This window comes from Cavia porcellus, unplaced genomic scaffold (genome assembly GCF_034190915.1).
Source record: "Cavia porcellus strain 051 isolate PalLab524CR breed Dunkin Hartley unplaced genomic scaffold, mCavPor4.1 scaffold_3, whole genome shotgun sequence".
NCBI lineage: Eukaryota > Metazoa > Chordata > Mammalia > Rodentia > Caviidae > Cavia > Cavia porcellus.
This window is the reverse complement of record NW_026947486.1, coordinates 118,716,900-118,732,805: the sequence shown is the minus strand read 5'-3', so window position 1 is coordinate 118,732,805 and position 15,906 is coordinate 118,716,900. Positions and strand designations below refer to the sequence as shown.

Below are 15,906 nucleotides of genomic sequence, written 5' to 3'. Positions count from 1 at the left end.
ACTTTCATAATTTATCTATTGTATCTTGTGCTTCTATAAACGTGGATATTTGTCTAACACTAATTTGATGTTTTTAAAATTTTGGGGAAGATTTCCAGAAGAGAAATAACTGTAGCAAATAGAATTTCTAGCTTTAGTTTTTTGAGGATTCTCCATCTTCATTTCCATGGTGGTTGTACTAGTTTACATTCCCAACAGTGAGACAGAAAACGTCCTTTTAATTCCCAACAATATTGCCAGCATCTGTTCTTTTTTAAGTCCTTGATACAGCCATGCTTACTAGAGTAGGATAGAATTTCAGCATTGTCTAGTTTTACACTCCTCTAATGGCCAAAGATTCTGAACATTTTTGATGTACATAATTTACATCTGTTCTTTTTTTTGAGATAATCCTTTTACTTGTCCATTGTTTGATTATTTTATTTTGGGGATCTAATTTTGAGATTTAAAAATGTATGCTAGGTATTAGTCTTCTGCCTGAGGAGTAGCCAACAAAAATTCTCTTCCCATTCTGGACTGTCTCTTCACTCTTTTGTTTATTTCCCTTGCTGTACAGAAGCTTTGCAATTTGATATAATCCCATGTGTTAATTCTTGGTGTTATTTCTTGTGCAGTTTACATTCTTTTCAGAAAGTCCTTATGCCTATGTCTTCGGTTTTTTCCTATTTTTATCTTTCAGCAGATTCAGTGTTAAGCATTAGTCATACCACACTTCCAATATGTTTAGTGGACTTTAATCATTATTAATAAGTTTAGAAGTATTTTTAGAAGACTTGTAGTCTATAGAGGATAATTAGACACTGGAAAATGTCAGTAGATTTTATTGTACAGTACTTGAATAATAATATTGGAACTCCTTGCAAGTTAAATTTGATAGACTCACACATTACAATTACCAGCTTAAGGATTTATTTTATTCTGCAAACCTATTACTTATTGGATTTGCAAGCAGCAATATATATATATATATATATATATATATATAGTGTATATGGATAATTACATAGCATACCATAAAAATAGGTTTATTTATATTTAGGTCTGAAGGAAGATTTGCCAATCGTGGCATATAGAACCCCCAGCATACACTGATATTAAGCAAAATCAATCTAGGACATTGTGCACTTAGATCCTGTGTACTCTTACCTTGATACATGCAAATTTCACAATTTTAAACCCAATGTTTCAGTACTTTCAGCTCAAGTTTTGACCTGACATGAATAGATTCCTTCAAATTTATGTCTTTACATCTATTGGTAATTCTTGCATGCATTAAAAAGTATGTTAATTCAGCTGGGGGAGAACATGGCAGATAGATAACAGCAGCTATGGAGGCTCTCTGAGATAGCCAGCTTAGAATCCAGGAATGGTGAGGAGTCCTTAGCAAGGGGAGATATACCCTGCCGACTCAGGAATGAACTAAGTGGAGAGAAGTCAACTGGAAATGCAATCCTGGTGCTATGACTGGAACAAATAAAATCTCAGTGCTGAAGCTGGAACCCGTGTCTCTAGAAACTGCAGCTTGACTTTCTTGCCGCCCCTGTTGCACCTGAATCGACACAGTTGGGATAGGGATGCAAAAGCTCTGAGAGCGGGAATCAGTGAACGAAATTGAGAGCAGGACTGGCAGGGAGCCCTGCTTCGACCTGTGGTGAGTGAGAGGAACGGGCACCCCTCCACAGATAAGGAGGCTCCAACAGAGGACATTCTGGGACCTGGCAGACTAGCCAGAACAGGACATTGCAGTGACTTGAGTTGCATATTCCCCTCTCAAGTGGGATTGGTGGGGAGCACCTGACCTGGGTGACGCCGCCAACTAAGATACAGTAGGCTATTCCAAACCAGGTCCCTTTTCCTGGCAGTGCACCATACCAGTGAAGCCTTCAGCAGGTTGACCTGGAGGGGCAGGCCCAGTAGAGGTGCCCAGGTCTGTGTCTCCCTAGTACACTGCAGTGGGTGGGAACACCTAAGCCGGCGCAATTCAAACAAACTGTAACTGACAAAGAAAGAAACTGGGCCTCCTATATATGCCTGTATGGAAGGAACAAAAAGTATGGGAAGAGGGAGCAACAAGAAAGGGTCCTTGGTCCCCAATCCTGAGAACACTGATCCAGGAAAAGTAAATGCAAAGGAGAATGAGGACAGAAAACATGCAATATTGGACACGGCACCAATAGACATAAAGCGTTATCTCTGGAGCTTCATAGACGAGTTCAAAAGTGAAGTATTTAATGAAGTAAAGCAAGATATAAGTATAATAGAGAAATACTAAGCACCACCCAAGAAAAAACAGATTGTGGAATGGAAGAACAGAGAAAAAGGGGAGAATTGTTTGATGGAGAAAATAGACAAAACAGAATACATGAAGCAGGTTCAAAGATATTACCAGGAAACTAAAAACTCTATTGAAAGCTGGCATAACAGCTTGAAAGAAACTAAGGATAGATTATCTGAACTGGAGGACAGATTTGTAATATGGGAGCATGAAATGAAAAACTTCTTAAAAATAACAAGGAAACAAAAAGCAATAATACAAAGGCTTGAAGATGATAAGAGGATCTATAACTTAAGAATTAAGAACATAAAAGATGAAGTAGGGACAAAAATAGATGAACTACAAAGGCTATTTACAGAAATAATCGAGGAGAATTTTCCTAATTTAGTAAAAGGTAAAGATACTGAGATGTACGAGGTATACAGGACCCCAGCCACCTACAACCCAAACAACTACACCCAGGCATATAATAATAATAAAAATTCCAGAAATCCAATATAAGAACAGAATATTAAAAGCTGTCAGAGACAAGAAACAGATCACTTACAAGGGAATACCCATCAGAATTACAGCAGGCTTCTCAGCACAAACCATCAAATCACGAAGAGTGTGGGGTGAAATAAAGCTTTGAAAGATAATAACCTCCAGCCAAGATTGATATATCCTGCAAAACTGTCCCTAGAAATTAATGGAGAAACAAGGTGCTTCCAGGATAAAGAGAAACTAGGGGAATATGCAAGCACATATTCAACTCTACAGAGAATACTGCAGGACATTCTGAAAAAGAAAAATAATAAGATTTCAAAAACAGTAACAGAGAGGCCACAATGAATGGAGCAGAAAGCAAAATGAAGAGGACAAACTGACAACTAATAACAGAAAAAGAGCTCAACAGAAATGAGGCAGAGAAGGTTGGATATAATTTCTAATATAGATGGCCTAGATACACTAACTTAAGGGGAAAAATAGAGAATAGCAGGAGGAATGGATCAAGAGATAGGGTCCACCGAGAGGCTCTTTATAGGAAATATAATTAGCCTGAAGAAGGTTATATGGACCAAAATCAAACATGAGAAAATGGAACTCGATGTGATAGGGAACCAGAGAGTAATAGGGGTAACTAGACCAGTATAAATGGATAGGTTTAACAGACAGGCTTTAAGAAATGAAAAAATATAACTAGAAATCCAGGCCAGGAGTGAGAAAGTTCAGAAACACTTAAATAACAAGTTACCCCCACAAATACAAAACCGTGAGTGTTGGGGAGACCCAAAAAAACACAGTTCATTCTGGGACAGTAAAAGGGAGGAATAGTCCTCAAAAAAAAAAAAAAAAAGAAAAGAAAAGAAAAGAAAACAGCAGAAGCTTTAGCTAATAGTGTATCAGGAATTAAAACCCCTGTTGCTTGCAACACTCTGCTTGGTTGGAACTCATTCTGTCCTACCTTGTATACAAGCATTTGATCTGAGGGCACAGACAGCTGTCCATAGCATAGGGGACATCTTTAATTCCCTATTAACTCAATCAGGGTCCCTGTATGACTTATACTGTTATATCATGACTTATACTGTTATATCATGACTTATCTTATTTAAATATGACTTGTTTGATTGCTGCTTATTATTGACAAATTTTATTCAAAACCTGTAAGGTTGATGGCAACAAGTTGAGGAGTACAGACAACTATACTGAAAATAACAATGATTCACTATGATATCCATTCTGATTTGATTACTACCTGTTTTGTAGCTCTATACTACCTATAAAGTTGTATTTCTGTTAATTCTGTTATGTACTGATATGCTCAATTATACTTTATCTGATGATATAGCCAATTCTGTTGATGATAACAAGAAACAGCACAGTGACCAGGATAGAACTCCTTATACAGCAGATTTATATGTCTTTTTAGTCTTATATGTCTATAGGAAAAAGTTTAGCTCTGTCCTGCTTTGTTCTATTTCTCCCTCTAACATAGAAAGGATAGAAATACATGTTAAGACTCAAGCTTACGTAAAACCTACAAACAGTTTATGAGAACTGATCTGATGACACATGATGAAATGAACAAAAACTTTGAAAGAAAGACAGTGGCACTGCAGTACCCAATCCTGATTCCAGAGTGTTATGATGTGAAATCCAGCAATATTATTAATTTTTGTTCAGAAGTATTTTAATCTAATATGCTCTGTTAGGTCTCAATATAAATGAAGATATGGACAAATGCGTACATGTCTAAGTGTATAGGATTGATAGCCATAATACTTAGTTTTTGTTGGATAGTTGAACATAACTGTTTGCAGTCTCCCTGGTAGAAATCCCATTTATATGCTCCACTTGTGTACCTTGAACAACTATTTATAGGGGGACAATATGTATACATCAGCAAGTGAATTATTACTATTTCTTTTCTTTGAAAGTATGTACTATTTCTGCCCGTTTTCTATCTTGTCTTTCTTTAAATAAAAAAATACAAAAAAGTTTGTTAATTTCTAAACTCCTTAAGATTTTATATATATATATATATATATATATATATATATATATATATATAATATAAAAATTGTTCAGAAAATATGAAAAGTGTCCAGAAAGAGTCTGGACTGGATATTTCATTTATAGATGGTATCAAAGCTGTAAGGTTGAGTAAGATCACCATGGAAATGATTATATTCAGAGAAGAGATCAGGTACTGTTTCTCAGTCGTGGTAACATAGAGAAGCTAGGGAAAAGTGACTCAATAAATCTAACGGATAGCACCCAATGGTACACAATCCCAGGAGCTGAGAAAAATATGTCAAGAAGTGATTTAAATGTGTACATCTGTATTTGGATAATTAAAATTAACCTTGAAAATTGTTTTAGAGGAAGCAATTCTGTAATGACAGAGTAGGGACTTCCAAAAATCTACTCTGTATAAAAGCAAAGAGATGATTTTTGAAAACTGTCAGAATTAACTTTGTCCAAACCCTGGAAATCAACCAAAACCTCTTAGTGACATGAGGAGTGTCATTCAACAAAAGGGGTGGATGCTGGCTCAGTGAGATGAAACGGACTTATTCCCATCCTCTTCTTCTCCACTCTGTAGATGCTGTTTTGTAATGACTAAAGGGCTGGCCCAGCAGAAAGGTTATATACACTTAATCACAGGGCTCTCAAATATGCCAAGCAGAATTGATGACAGTTCAGCAACAATACCTAGAAATTTCAGCATTTGGCTTTTCATAATGTATGACAACTATGTTGGAAGAGCACCACAGAAATAGAGGAAATGCAATTAGCCAACTAGACCTAAGGACTTTTGTAAAGCACTCCACCCAACAACGCTAGAATGTACATCATTCTTAAGTACACAGGAAACATTTTCCGTGCTAGACCACGTGTTAGCCTCAACTGCCCTCTGACCTCTAAAACCTTACTATGTGATGCCATAATTCTTGTTAATGAGTGAGTGAATCAGCTAATCAAGTAAACAATCAGTCTCTCACAGTGTGAATTCAATGATAAGCTTTCTTAGTGGTGCTACTGTGGATGGATTTTTTTTACCTCCAGTTTTCCTGACATCTGTCACACAACAAGGCTCAGGTAACAAAAGAAAATATTTGGTAAGCAACTAAAGGCAAAGTGTATTAATCACTTGCCCACTGCTGGACACAATAACTGACACCCTAATTTAAATAAGGAGAGTTGTCTTTTGGCCCACAGTTGGGGGGGATTCAGCCAAGGGTTGGATGGATCCAAGGCAGAAATGTCAGGGTGGAGGGCATTGCAGAGGAGAGGCTGCTCGCCCCATGGCAGCAAGAAGTAGAGAAAGAAGTGTTGGGGGGAGCAGGAAGAAAGAGCACTCCCTTTCTGCTCCCAGTGACTTCCCCCAGCCGTCCTCCTCTTCAAGGCAAGCGAGCTACAGAGCTGCCATCACCCAATCGCCTTTCAAATACTAGGGACATCTGCGAGAGGCAAGGAGATACTTACATCATTATAAACAATAGAAAATATAGTGAGGGAACCATTCCAGGCGTATAAAGTTTTTAATTGTCTCATAGATATCCTTTCCAGGAAAGTAGAGTAATTAGAGGAGAAGATGCCAGTCCTAGTGGAGGAAAGCTGAGGTGCAAAGGAGCATGGAGGAAGGAGAGGAAAAAAGGGAAGGTAAAAAGCAAAGGATTCTGCTCCCCAGCGAGTGAGTGAATTCCATCATCACTCACGTGCTTGGGCAAGGTAGAACCTTAGCGTCATCTGGGACACTTCAAGTTCTTTCTTTTCATTTTTGGCCATCATGAAAAGCTACCACTTACACTTGCCTAATTCTGAAATCTCCTGTTTCATGCAGTTCAAGCCACTGCCTAGTATTAAGTAGGAAGCCCTAGAAGTCACTCAGCCTGGTATTGGGTGGCCTTGTGGATGCTGGCTTGGCTTCAGCTGCACCCTGCCCTACAGTCATTAATGCTGCAGTGAAAGTGATCTTTCTCAGGCACTCCTCTAGGGCTCCGCAGCGCACTCTAGCTGTTCTGCTCTATCTCCTGCAACAGATTGTGCACACTCCGCTGAGGCCCTGTGGTGTCTTACTACCATTTGTTTGCCAGTACAATGGCTGGTTTGATGGCAACATTCAATCAAGTATCTTTCAATTTGTTTTCTTCGCTTTATTGTATGGAGGCAGAGTGGGAGAACCCAGGGTCTTCAATGTGCTATGCACATCCTCTCTCATGGAGCAACACCCAAGCCCTTGGTCTGCTTTTGAAAAATTTACTTCTCTTTCTTACTTCTCTTCCTTCATTAGTGATTTTTCTGCTTTGATTTCCATATTAGAGAGAGAGTATTTTTCTACAGATTCTCTGTTCACATATATTATTTTTCAAGGATATTAAACATTCTTTGGCATAAAACAACTTGCCATCTAGGCCTAGTAAAATTCTAAGGCACCTTTATTTGCACAGTGTATTTATTGTCACACCCGCACAGAATCTCCTAAGATTCTGAGGGCTAGCATTCAGGGATGTCTGTTGAGGGTACTCAGTTTAACTTCAGAAATCCTACCCAAAACTTTTTTTTATTTCTTAGTGGTAAAGAAAAGCTTCATTTGTGTACCCTTTACCCAAAAAACTTAGTCTACTTTTTTTGTTTAACATTGTCAAAACTCTTGGGTAGATTAGGTGGAATACTGCCTTTCCCTTTAAATGGGGAATGTTACAAGCACTCCGTAGCAAAGCTAGGAAAGAGTATCTAGGTGGTTCTGTGTGCAAGGAGTAAGGAACCCCAAGCATATCTATTAAGGATTGAATGCATGGGGTGCACTTTGAGGACAAGTATCTTGTGAAATCATATTTCACTGATAGCATGGTGACATCCTTCACATGCTATCAAAATAAATTAGAGATAGTGCATGAGAAGATTCCTGAGAAGGGTTGTCTTTCTCCTTAGTGATAATAGTTTAAAGAGTTATATTTCCAGCTGGAAGTCCAAGCTAAACCATAGCCGGAGAGGATGCTTGTTTCCAAGAATGAATCACAAGATTCCGTAGCCATCTGTGAGAGGAAGTCTCTTGGTCAGAGGTTGTAAATTGGAGCTGTTGATGCAATATGCTCAGCATATACACTGTTAATCACTTCTTGAATTATCTGCCAAGATCTGAAATTTTGGACATGTCACATAAGACTCCAGATTTGTTTATTATTTTATGAAATCAGAAGATCTGACAACACCAATTTCAAATTTTCCATGACCACAATTAGCTGAGGCTGATTAGTGGCTGTCCCCTGTACACTAGCACACACTCGCCTGTTTCTCACAAGCTCTGCCATTTACTTTTGTCCATGAGACAAGAGCCCCAATATCATTTGCCATTAATCAGTTCATCTGCACTCCTATCTTACTTACAATTCTGGGCTTCCAGTACAATGAAACAGAATGTATGTGAAATAGTTCTGAGAGTTGTAGCAATCATTTAGAAGAAAAACTAAAAACCAGAAATGGTCTTATTTTCTAACAGACGGAAGAGTTTGCATTTCCTTATAGAAATGAAAAATGTTTTGATGTTTTTAATCTGCGTGCAAAGTGTGCTTTTGTTGAAAAACAACACTTCAGATACCAAAAGTATACAAGCATCATAGAAACCAAAACTAGTATTCATTAGTCTCCCCTATCTGTTAGGAATATGTTCCAAGACTTTGGGGGGTTTGCTGAATCTGTGGATATTACCAAACTGTGTATATACAATGTTTTTTCCTGTGCATTTACATCTCTGATAACATTTATTAATTAGGGACAATAACAAATTAACAATAACTAAAAATAAAATAGAACAGTTCTTACAACATACTGCGTAAGAGTTATGTAAATAGGATCGCTCACTCTGACTCACTCCCAAAGTCTCTTCTTGTCCTGTACTTACTCTTTTTGCAATGATGTGAACTGCCCATGTAGTGAGATGATGTAAGGACACAGGATGTTAAGATGTAAGGATGTGAAGGATGCAGGCATTATAACATAGTGTTTGGTACCATGTGATGCTTATTAGAACAGAAGCAGCACACTATGACATTTCAGCTGACAACTGAGATGACCACTAAGTGACTAATTGCGCAAGTAGTGTATGCAGCATGGATACACTGGACAACGGGATAATTACCATCCCAACCAGGAAGGATAGCAGCAGCATGATTTGCCATTATGTTACTCAGAATGGCATGCAGTTTAAAACTTATAATTGCATTTTTCTGAAATTTACCATCAATATTTTGGGACCACACTGAGCAAAAGCACAGGTAAGAGGCAACTATTGCATAGACAAGGCCATAGACAAGGTGTACAGTCAGAATCCTAAATAAAGCAGACTGAAAGTTCAATGGGTTTAGTGTCTGAATGTATATATTAAGTGTTGCTGCTGAAAAAATGCAATACACTTTCAGTCATATACTTTCCCAGGCATCAAAAGACTTTATAGAGGCCAATTTATAAATGATCTATCAATTACATCATAAATGATATGTCAAAGAAGAATTTTTTAATGTTGAAGATATGACTGAGACCATATGGCAGATTATGTACAAAAGTTAATTTTTTGTGAAATTTTCTTTTACATCTTATAAAAACACAGAATAAACTACATAGGGTTACATATTTCCTTCATGATGTTAAGGAGAATTCTGATATGAATGAAAAATTTGGGGAGGGAGGAGGAGACTGTTGCCCATTATAAGCAAATCAAGAATTGTCTTTCTTAGCTGTATTGGAAAAAAAAAAGCCCTGAATTGTATAATGGAAGTGCATCACTATGGGTATGCTGGTATTATAAAGCACTGATGTTCGATTTATGAGATGTGTTCCTAATGTCACACTTATTATAAAATGTACACACAGCATTACAGAATTTTTAAGAACCAATATTTCACATGCATTCACTGGCAGATTCACCAGGAAGTATTAGCTTTGGGCAAGATGTTTAAAGAGAGCACACTATGGGCATAGCAGTTGGCACCATGAGCTGGAGACGCTCTTACTGATGTGAACTACAAACAGCTCAAACCTTGGAGGACAGAGATGAGCAGTGTGGTGGTTTTGCTTCCCCTTATAGCTCCAGATGCTCACATTAGAGCAGGTTACTCTTTTCAAATATGAAAGCCACTGCACAAAGTAGCAATTGTGATCAGCTTACTCCTCTGAGAGACTGACATTGGAATTCCAAATATAAGATCTCATACTAACAGCCTGTTGCAAAAGAAAAGTTGTCAAGTTTTTGGCTCACACATCAGAATGATAATAAGCAAGTTGTGAAAGAAAATGATGATCATTAATTATTGCTGTCAGTAATTTGGGTTTTTCATTCTTTAATTTAAAATACCACTAGTCTGAGTTTTTTTTTCTTTATCTCATGTGCTCACCCCATAATTAATTAAAGAAAATTTTATTACTTTCCTCGCATTTTACTCTCCTTGCGACTAGCCTCATTCACTCCTGTGAGGTAGTATCTGGCCCCTGGAGGCATTTGCATGTGTGCCCTCTTCATGAGGTTACGTGTGGTCATTCTTCCCCAACCCTACATTGAACTTTTAAGAGAAGGAAAGGTTATTGGCAGTGAGACACTGGAGGGAGAGACTACTTTGAGTTCATTTTTGTGTTTGTGATATATAAAATAGTAGTCATTAAATGGGTATTAGCAGAGTGGATGGATTTCTATTCCACATACAAGATATACTCGGATCTTCTAGGGGCAGGAAGCTATATTTAAATCTCATGTCAGTTGAGTGTTACGGGCCATCATTTTCCTTTCTCTTCAGTTTGTCTTTCTTGACCTTTCTCTGTCTTAGATGCCTACACAACTGCCGAAGTGGTTTATTCTTGGACTCTTGGGAAGAACAAGTCTGTGGAGGTTGCGCAGGATGGATCTCGCCTGAATCAGTATGACCTGTTGGGCCATGTTGTCGGTACAGAGATCATCCGGTCTAGTACAGGTATTTATTTATTTTATTCAACAAATGTTTGCAGAAACTATACCACATGCACTCAGTATTCTAAGTGCTTTGAAACAATGATGTAGTGCAGGTTCTGCTCTAATGAGGAAACAGACATACAGATGTTCAAAGATTTCCCCGTAACACAATTATGTAATGGCAGAGCCAAGATTCGACGCAGGCAGATTGACTTAGGTCTCTCTTAAGCACAATGCCTGCTGCTTCTTGGGGAATTGGACAGAAGTTCAAAGTTGTTATGGTAGAAAAGAAAACAGGGAGGGAAGACGTGGTGGTGGGAGTGAAGAGATTTGAACCTAAATATTTCATAAAGGCATTTGCTTAACTCAGCCATGTGGAGGCAGCATATTAATAATCCCATCTGAGTTCACCACACAGCTGTGTGTTAGCCATGCCATTGTTTTCTCAAATGGATCACCCATTCAGACAAATATATCGCTTGGTAAAACCTGCCAGGTCTTCCCAATAGCTAATTCCTAAATACAAACAAATGGAACTGGATTTGCCTTTCATGGCCTTAAAACTTGTCAATTTGTAAACCGAGTAGTTCTAGAAGCCTAAAGAAGGTGAAGTTTAGAGTATTTGGCATAATGGGATCTATTTTGGGGCACGTGCTGCATAGCCAGTTTGTTGTGTGAAGATGGGAGCTTCCAGCATTAGTTTTCTCTGAGGATCCACAGTTATACACGAAGCAGGGTACTCGTGTGCTTTAGTTTCATTACCTGGACATACACTGTTATCTCAAGATGTTACGGCATGTAATCTTGTCTGTCCCGTTCTGTGTACACCCTAGGACCAGGGTTGAGTACCTGAAGATGGTAACATCTAAAGTGGATTTGAAGGACAAAAAGGATTTAGAAATCCTCATCCCTCCCCTGTACTATCCATCTAAAATCAACTTCTTTTGGTACAAGGAATCGAACCCAGGACCCTGAACTTGCCAGGCAGGCACTTATGCCACTGAGCTCAATCATTGGCCCATTTTCCTCAGTTAACTCACTGTCCCATCTTAATTAAATGGGAAATACATGACATTCATGATAGGAAAATTAAGAAGACATAGATGAATTAATACTGGAAATTAAAATAGAGTCAACTTTCTGTATCTTACTAAGTGTGCAATAAAACATGATTTTTAAAATGTCATCTGCACTAAACATCTATAGGCCTTTTTCTTTGTCATTATTCCCTAAATGATACAGTATGAAAGTTATTTATATACCATTTACCTCCTATTAGATATTAGAAGCAATCTGGAGATAATGTAAAGTATAGAAGAGGATATCCATGCGTTCTATGCAAAATTATGCCATTTCATGCAAGGGACTTGAGCAGTGATGGATTTGCTATCCAGAGTTGCTGAAATTAAACCTCCAGGGATACAGAAAAACAACTGTACTCTTTAATTCCACTTTCTAGAAAATATTCCTTGAATATTTTGGTACATTAATCAACTATTGACTATTTTGATGTTTAAGAATATTCTCTTTCCATTTTATATAAACATGTTTAATATAAATGGAGCTATATCACTAACACTATTTTATATACTGCTTTTATTTAATTTTATGTCAAAACCCATTTTTGTGTCACTAAAGGATCCAAATAAAGGAACACAAAATATAGTAACAATGTGTTAACAATCAGAATTAACGCACATTCATTATTAACTGTTTTGGTTGCTTTAAATGAAAAAAAATTAAATTACCTTCCTCCAGGCCCTGAAAATACTTAGCCATATGTGTGTCATTGTCAGTGGGAAGTACAACATTTCACTGTGAAATTTAGCAAAACATCACCTTCATTTTAATGGCCTCATGCATATTAATCATCACCTATTTAGCCAATTATGTACTCCTATGTTTTGTTTTAATGCTATAAACAAAACTGTGAAGACCCTCCTCATTCATACAGCATCCTGCTCCCATGTAATTATCTGTGTAGAATGCAGACAGAATATTGAGATTGCTGTTTGAGAAGGTAGACCTAGTTTTGAAATTTTAATACATATTGACAAACTGCTGTTCTGAAAGGTTAAAGAATTCATACACCTATTATCAGTGCATGAGCTCGTCAGTTTCCTGTGACCCCGGGCAAGATGGGTATTATGGATTGAATTATGCCTCCCTAAAAACCATGTTGGATTTCTGACCCAAATACCTCAGAATGTGATCTTATTTGGAAATAGTGTCATGGCAAATATAATTAGATAAGATGGGGTCATACTGTGTAAGGTGGCCCCTAATCTAATATGACTGTTGTCTCATGAAAAGGGGGGAATTGAACGCACATACACACACATACACACACACACACCTGCTGTTACCTTAATTTCAGCTTTCTAGCCCCTAGAATTGTCAGGTAATAAGCTGGATTTGTTTTAACCTACCCGCTTTGGAGTCCTTTGTTCTCAAAGCCTGAGCAGACAAATGCAACAGGATACTCTTTTTCATTTTCTTGATAATAATCAGACTACTGTAAGGATGTGCTGATGGAATTAATTGACGAACTTTTAAGCATGCAATTCATAAAAATCTGTGCCCTGCAGACACATATTAACTCATTTAAAATTTTAGCAACACTCTTTGGTGGTTGGTATTATTATGTGAGGAAATCATGGCTTATACATAATAAATGATTTTACTCCCCAGGTTTTAATTCTGGTGGTTCTCTCCATAATTATAAATAATGAAGTTATGCTGTTATTTCTTAATTTTTCACCTTTAGACATGAAGCATAAACTCTCCACATGATGCGTGTGAGTGTGTAACTCACTTCATTTATGCCCTACTCTCCTTCTGCTCTTTCATATTCATTCTAAATTGTGATAGCTAGCTATAATAATTACCTTTATTTTTTGTCCTATCAACCTTTCATCTTCACATCCTCATCTCTTTCTTGCTTGCCATGGCTACCAGATCAAATTTTTCTTTCCCCTGTCAAAACAGATTATAATGCACATTTAGTTTTTGATATAGACAGGAAAACAACCTTCCAGAGAGATCCATGTTCTAATCCCAGAATTGGTAAATGTGTTAGATTACATGGCAAAGGGAAATTAAGGTTACAGATGAAGTCAGTCTTCCCTGTATGCCAATTTCAAAATGAAGAAATTATCCTGAACCATACAGATAAATCCAACATAATTACAAAGTGGTTTTGTAAAGGAGAATCAGGAAGACCAAAGTCAGAAAGCAAACGATTAAACATGCTTAGCTGCCAGTTTCAAAGATGGAAAATGGGGCCACGAGCCAGCAAATGCAGGCGGCCTCTTCCCCAGAACCGCCAGAAAAGAGTGCAGCTCTCCCACCCACGTATACATATAACAAAGCAACATGTTTCCTCATTAATGTGTAAAGTTCCCATGCTTATGTATCATTAATTTTTAAAATGTAAAAACCTTGATTTTAACACTGGAGTCCCATTTTAGAGTGTTGACCTTCAAAGGTATAGAAAATAAATTTGTTAATCGATAGGAAACAAATATAGTTCTATACCTATAATTAAATCTTCATTATTTTCTCTGTAGATGATTTTAAAGTTGACAACCATCAAAGAACATTTCTACAGACATGCAGAAATATGTAAATATGCTCTTTTGAGGGATTTCCTTTCTTATCTAGGGGCTAATCATCCACTGAAATTGCTCTCCGTCTCTACAGGAAGATTCTCCAGTGTCTTGCAGTGAGCACTTGCGCTGTGTTTGGCCTGGAAGAGTGACATTTTCTCAGTCATGTGTCTGTGGAGGTCGTAACTATTCGACATGCAGACTTTGATCTAACCTCCCTGCTTTCCCTCCTCTGTTCCGGAGATCTCCAGCCCCTGCAGTTGCACGGCTTCCCACTCACTGGTGCCCTCCTTTTGTTTTTCTCCTTCTGACATCTTACCTATATATTTTGGTATTTTTTGTTTACAGTTTAAAAAATTTACATTGCAACTATATTTGGAATTTGTTTTGATTTACATTATGAGGCGAGGTGTCCTACTGTACCAGTCAGTATTCACTGGTGACTAGTCTTTCGTTATTGATTTAAAGTGCTAAAGCCGGGCAAGGTGGCATGTGCCTGTAATCCCAGCACTCGGGCAGCAACAGGAGGATTGTTGTGGGTTCAAGACCAGCCTGGGCTACAAAGCGAGCTCCAAGCAAGCCTGAAGTGCATAGTGAGATCCTGTCTCAATAAATAAATAAATAAATAAATAAATAAGAAATACTACAAATCAGGCTTGATGGCATACGCCTGTAGTCTCAGCCCTCAAGAGGCTGAGGCGGGAGGATTGTTGTGAGTTCGACACTAGCCTGGCTACAAGTGAGTTCAAATTCAGCCTGAACTGCATAGTGAGATCTTATCTCAAAAAGACAAAAAGGAAAATTAAGAAAAAGATGCTACTTTATCATGCACTGAATCCTCCCATTTTCAGACACATAGGTTCATGTCTAAATGTCTTTATTCTTCTGTCTCTCTCTCTGTCTTTCTGTCTCTCTCTCTCTCTGTCTCTCTCTCTGTCTCTCTGTCTCTCTCCTTTCCTGGGCATTAAACCCAGGGCCTTTTGTTCATAGAGGCAACTGCTCCACCACTGAGCTACATCACCAGTCAACATTTATTATTTTCATTCATGTTATCTCTCTTCTATATTTGTACCACATTGTTTTGATTAATGTAGACAAATGTTTTCAAGCCAGCTTTGAAAGCAGCATGTCTATAGAATAGACATCATGTATCACTTCTATTGTGTCCTGAACATAAGATATTCTAGGAAGAGACACAAGAGGCTTTGCTGCCTGCTTTTTCTACCTTTTGATTTAGGAACCATGCCAACAGTATTGTCTCACATATATGTATTTTGTTTTCACTGTGAGTATAAATTATGAGCATTCCCTTCTGAAGCCTGACAATATTTCTCCATAAAAGGTCAGAATATGAATGGGAAACTGGGTTTCGAATGACTGGCTTTCTCTCTCAATGTTGTCAGTTCTCGGCGTAAGGCAGCTGCATGCACAGAACTCATGCACTTTGCTCCAGACTCAAATATGTGGAAATAAATGAATGGGAATCTTCAACATCTGCAGCTGTTTGTTGAAACCATTTCCAATTTTCAGCCCAGATTCAATCTTCCTTTATTGTATTGCATTAATTTCTAGGAGGACAGTTCAGAATGCATGTT

The 15,906-nt window shown here is 37.8% G+C and overlaps 1 protein-coding gene across 5 annotated transcripts in view; it reads left to right on the top strand.

Annotated features, from left to right (window-relative positions):
• The window catches only part of Gabra3 (gamma-aminobutyric acid type A receptor subunit alpha3), a 393,665-nt gene that overhangs the window by 348,153 nt on the left and 29,606 nt on the right, over positions 1-15,906 (top strand). For all 5 annotated transcript variants that reach the window (XM_063246537.1, XM_063246536.1, XM_063246535.1 and 2 more), the window contains one exon: positions 10,582-10,725. In XM_063246537.1, the coding sequence (XP_063102607.1) occupies positions 10,582-10,725 (144 nt within the window). The remainder of the gene's footprint in view (positions 1-10,581; positions 10,726-15,906) is intronic.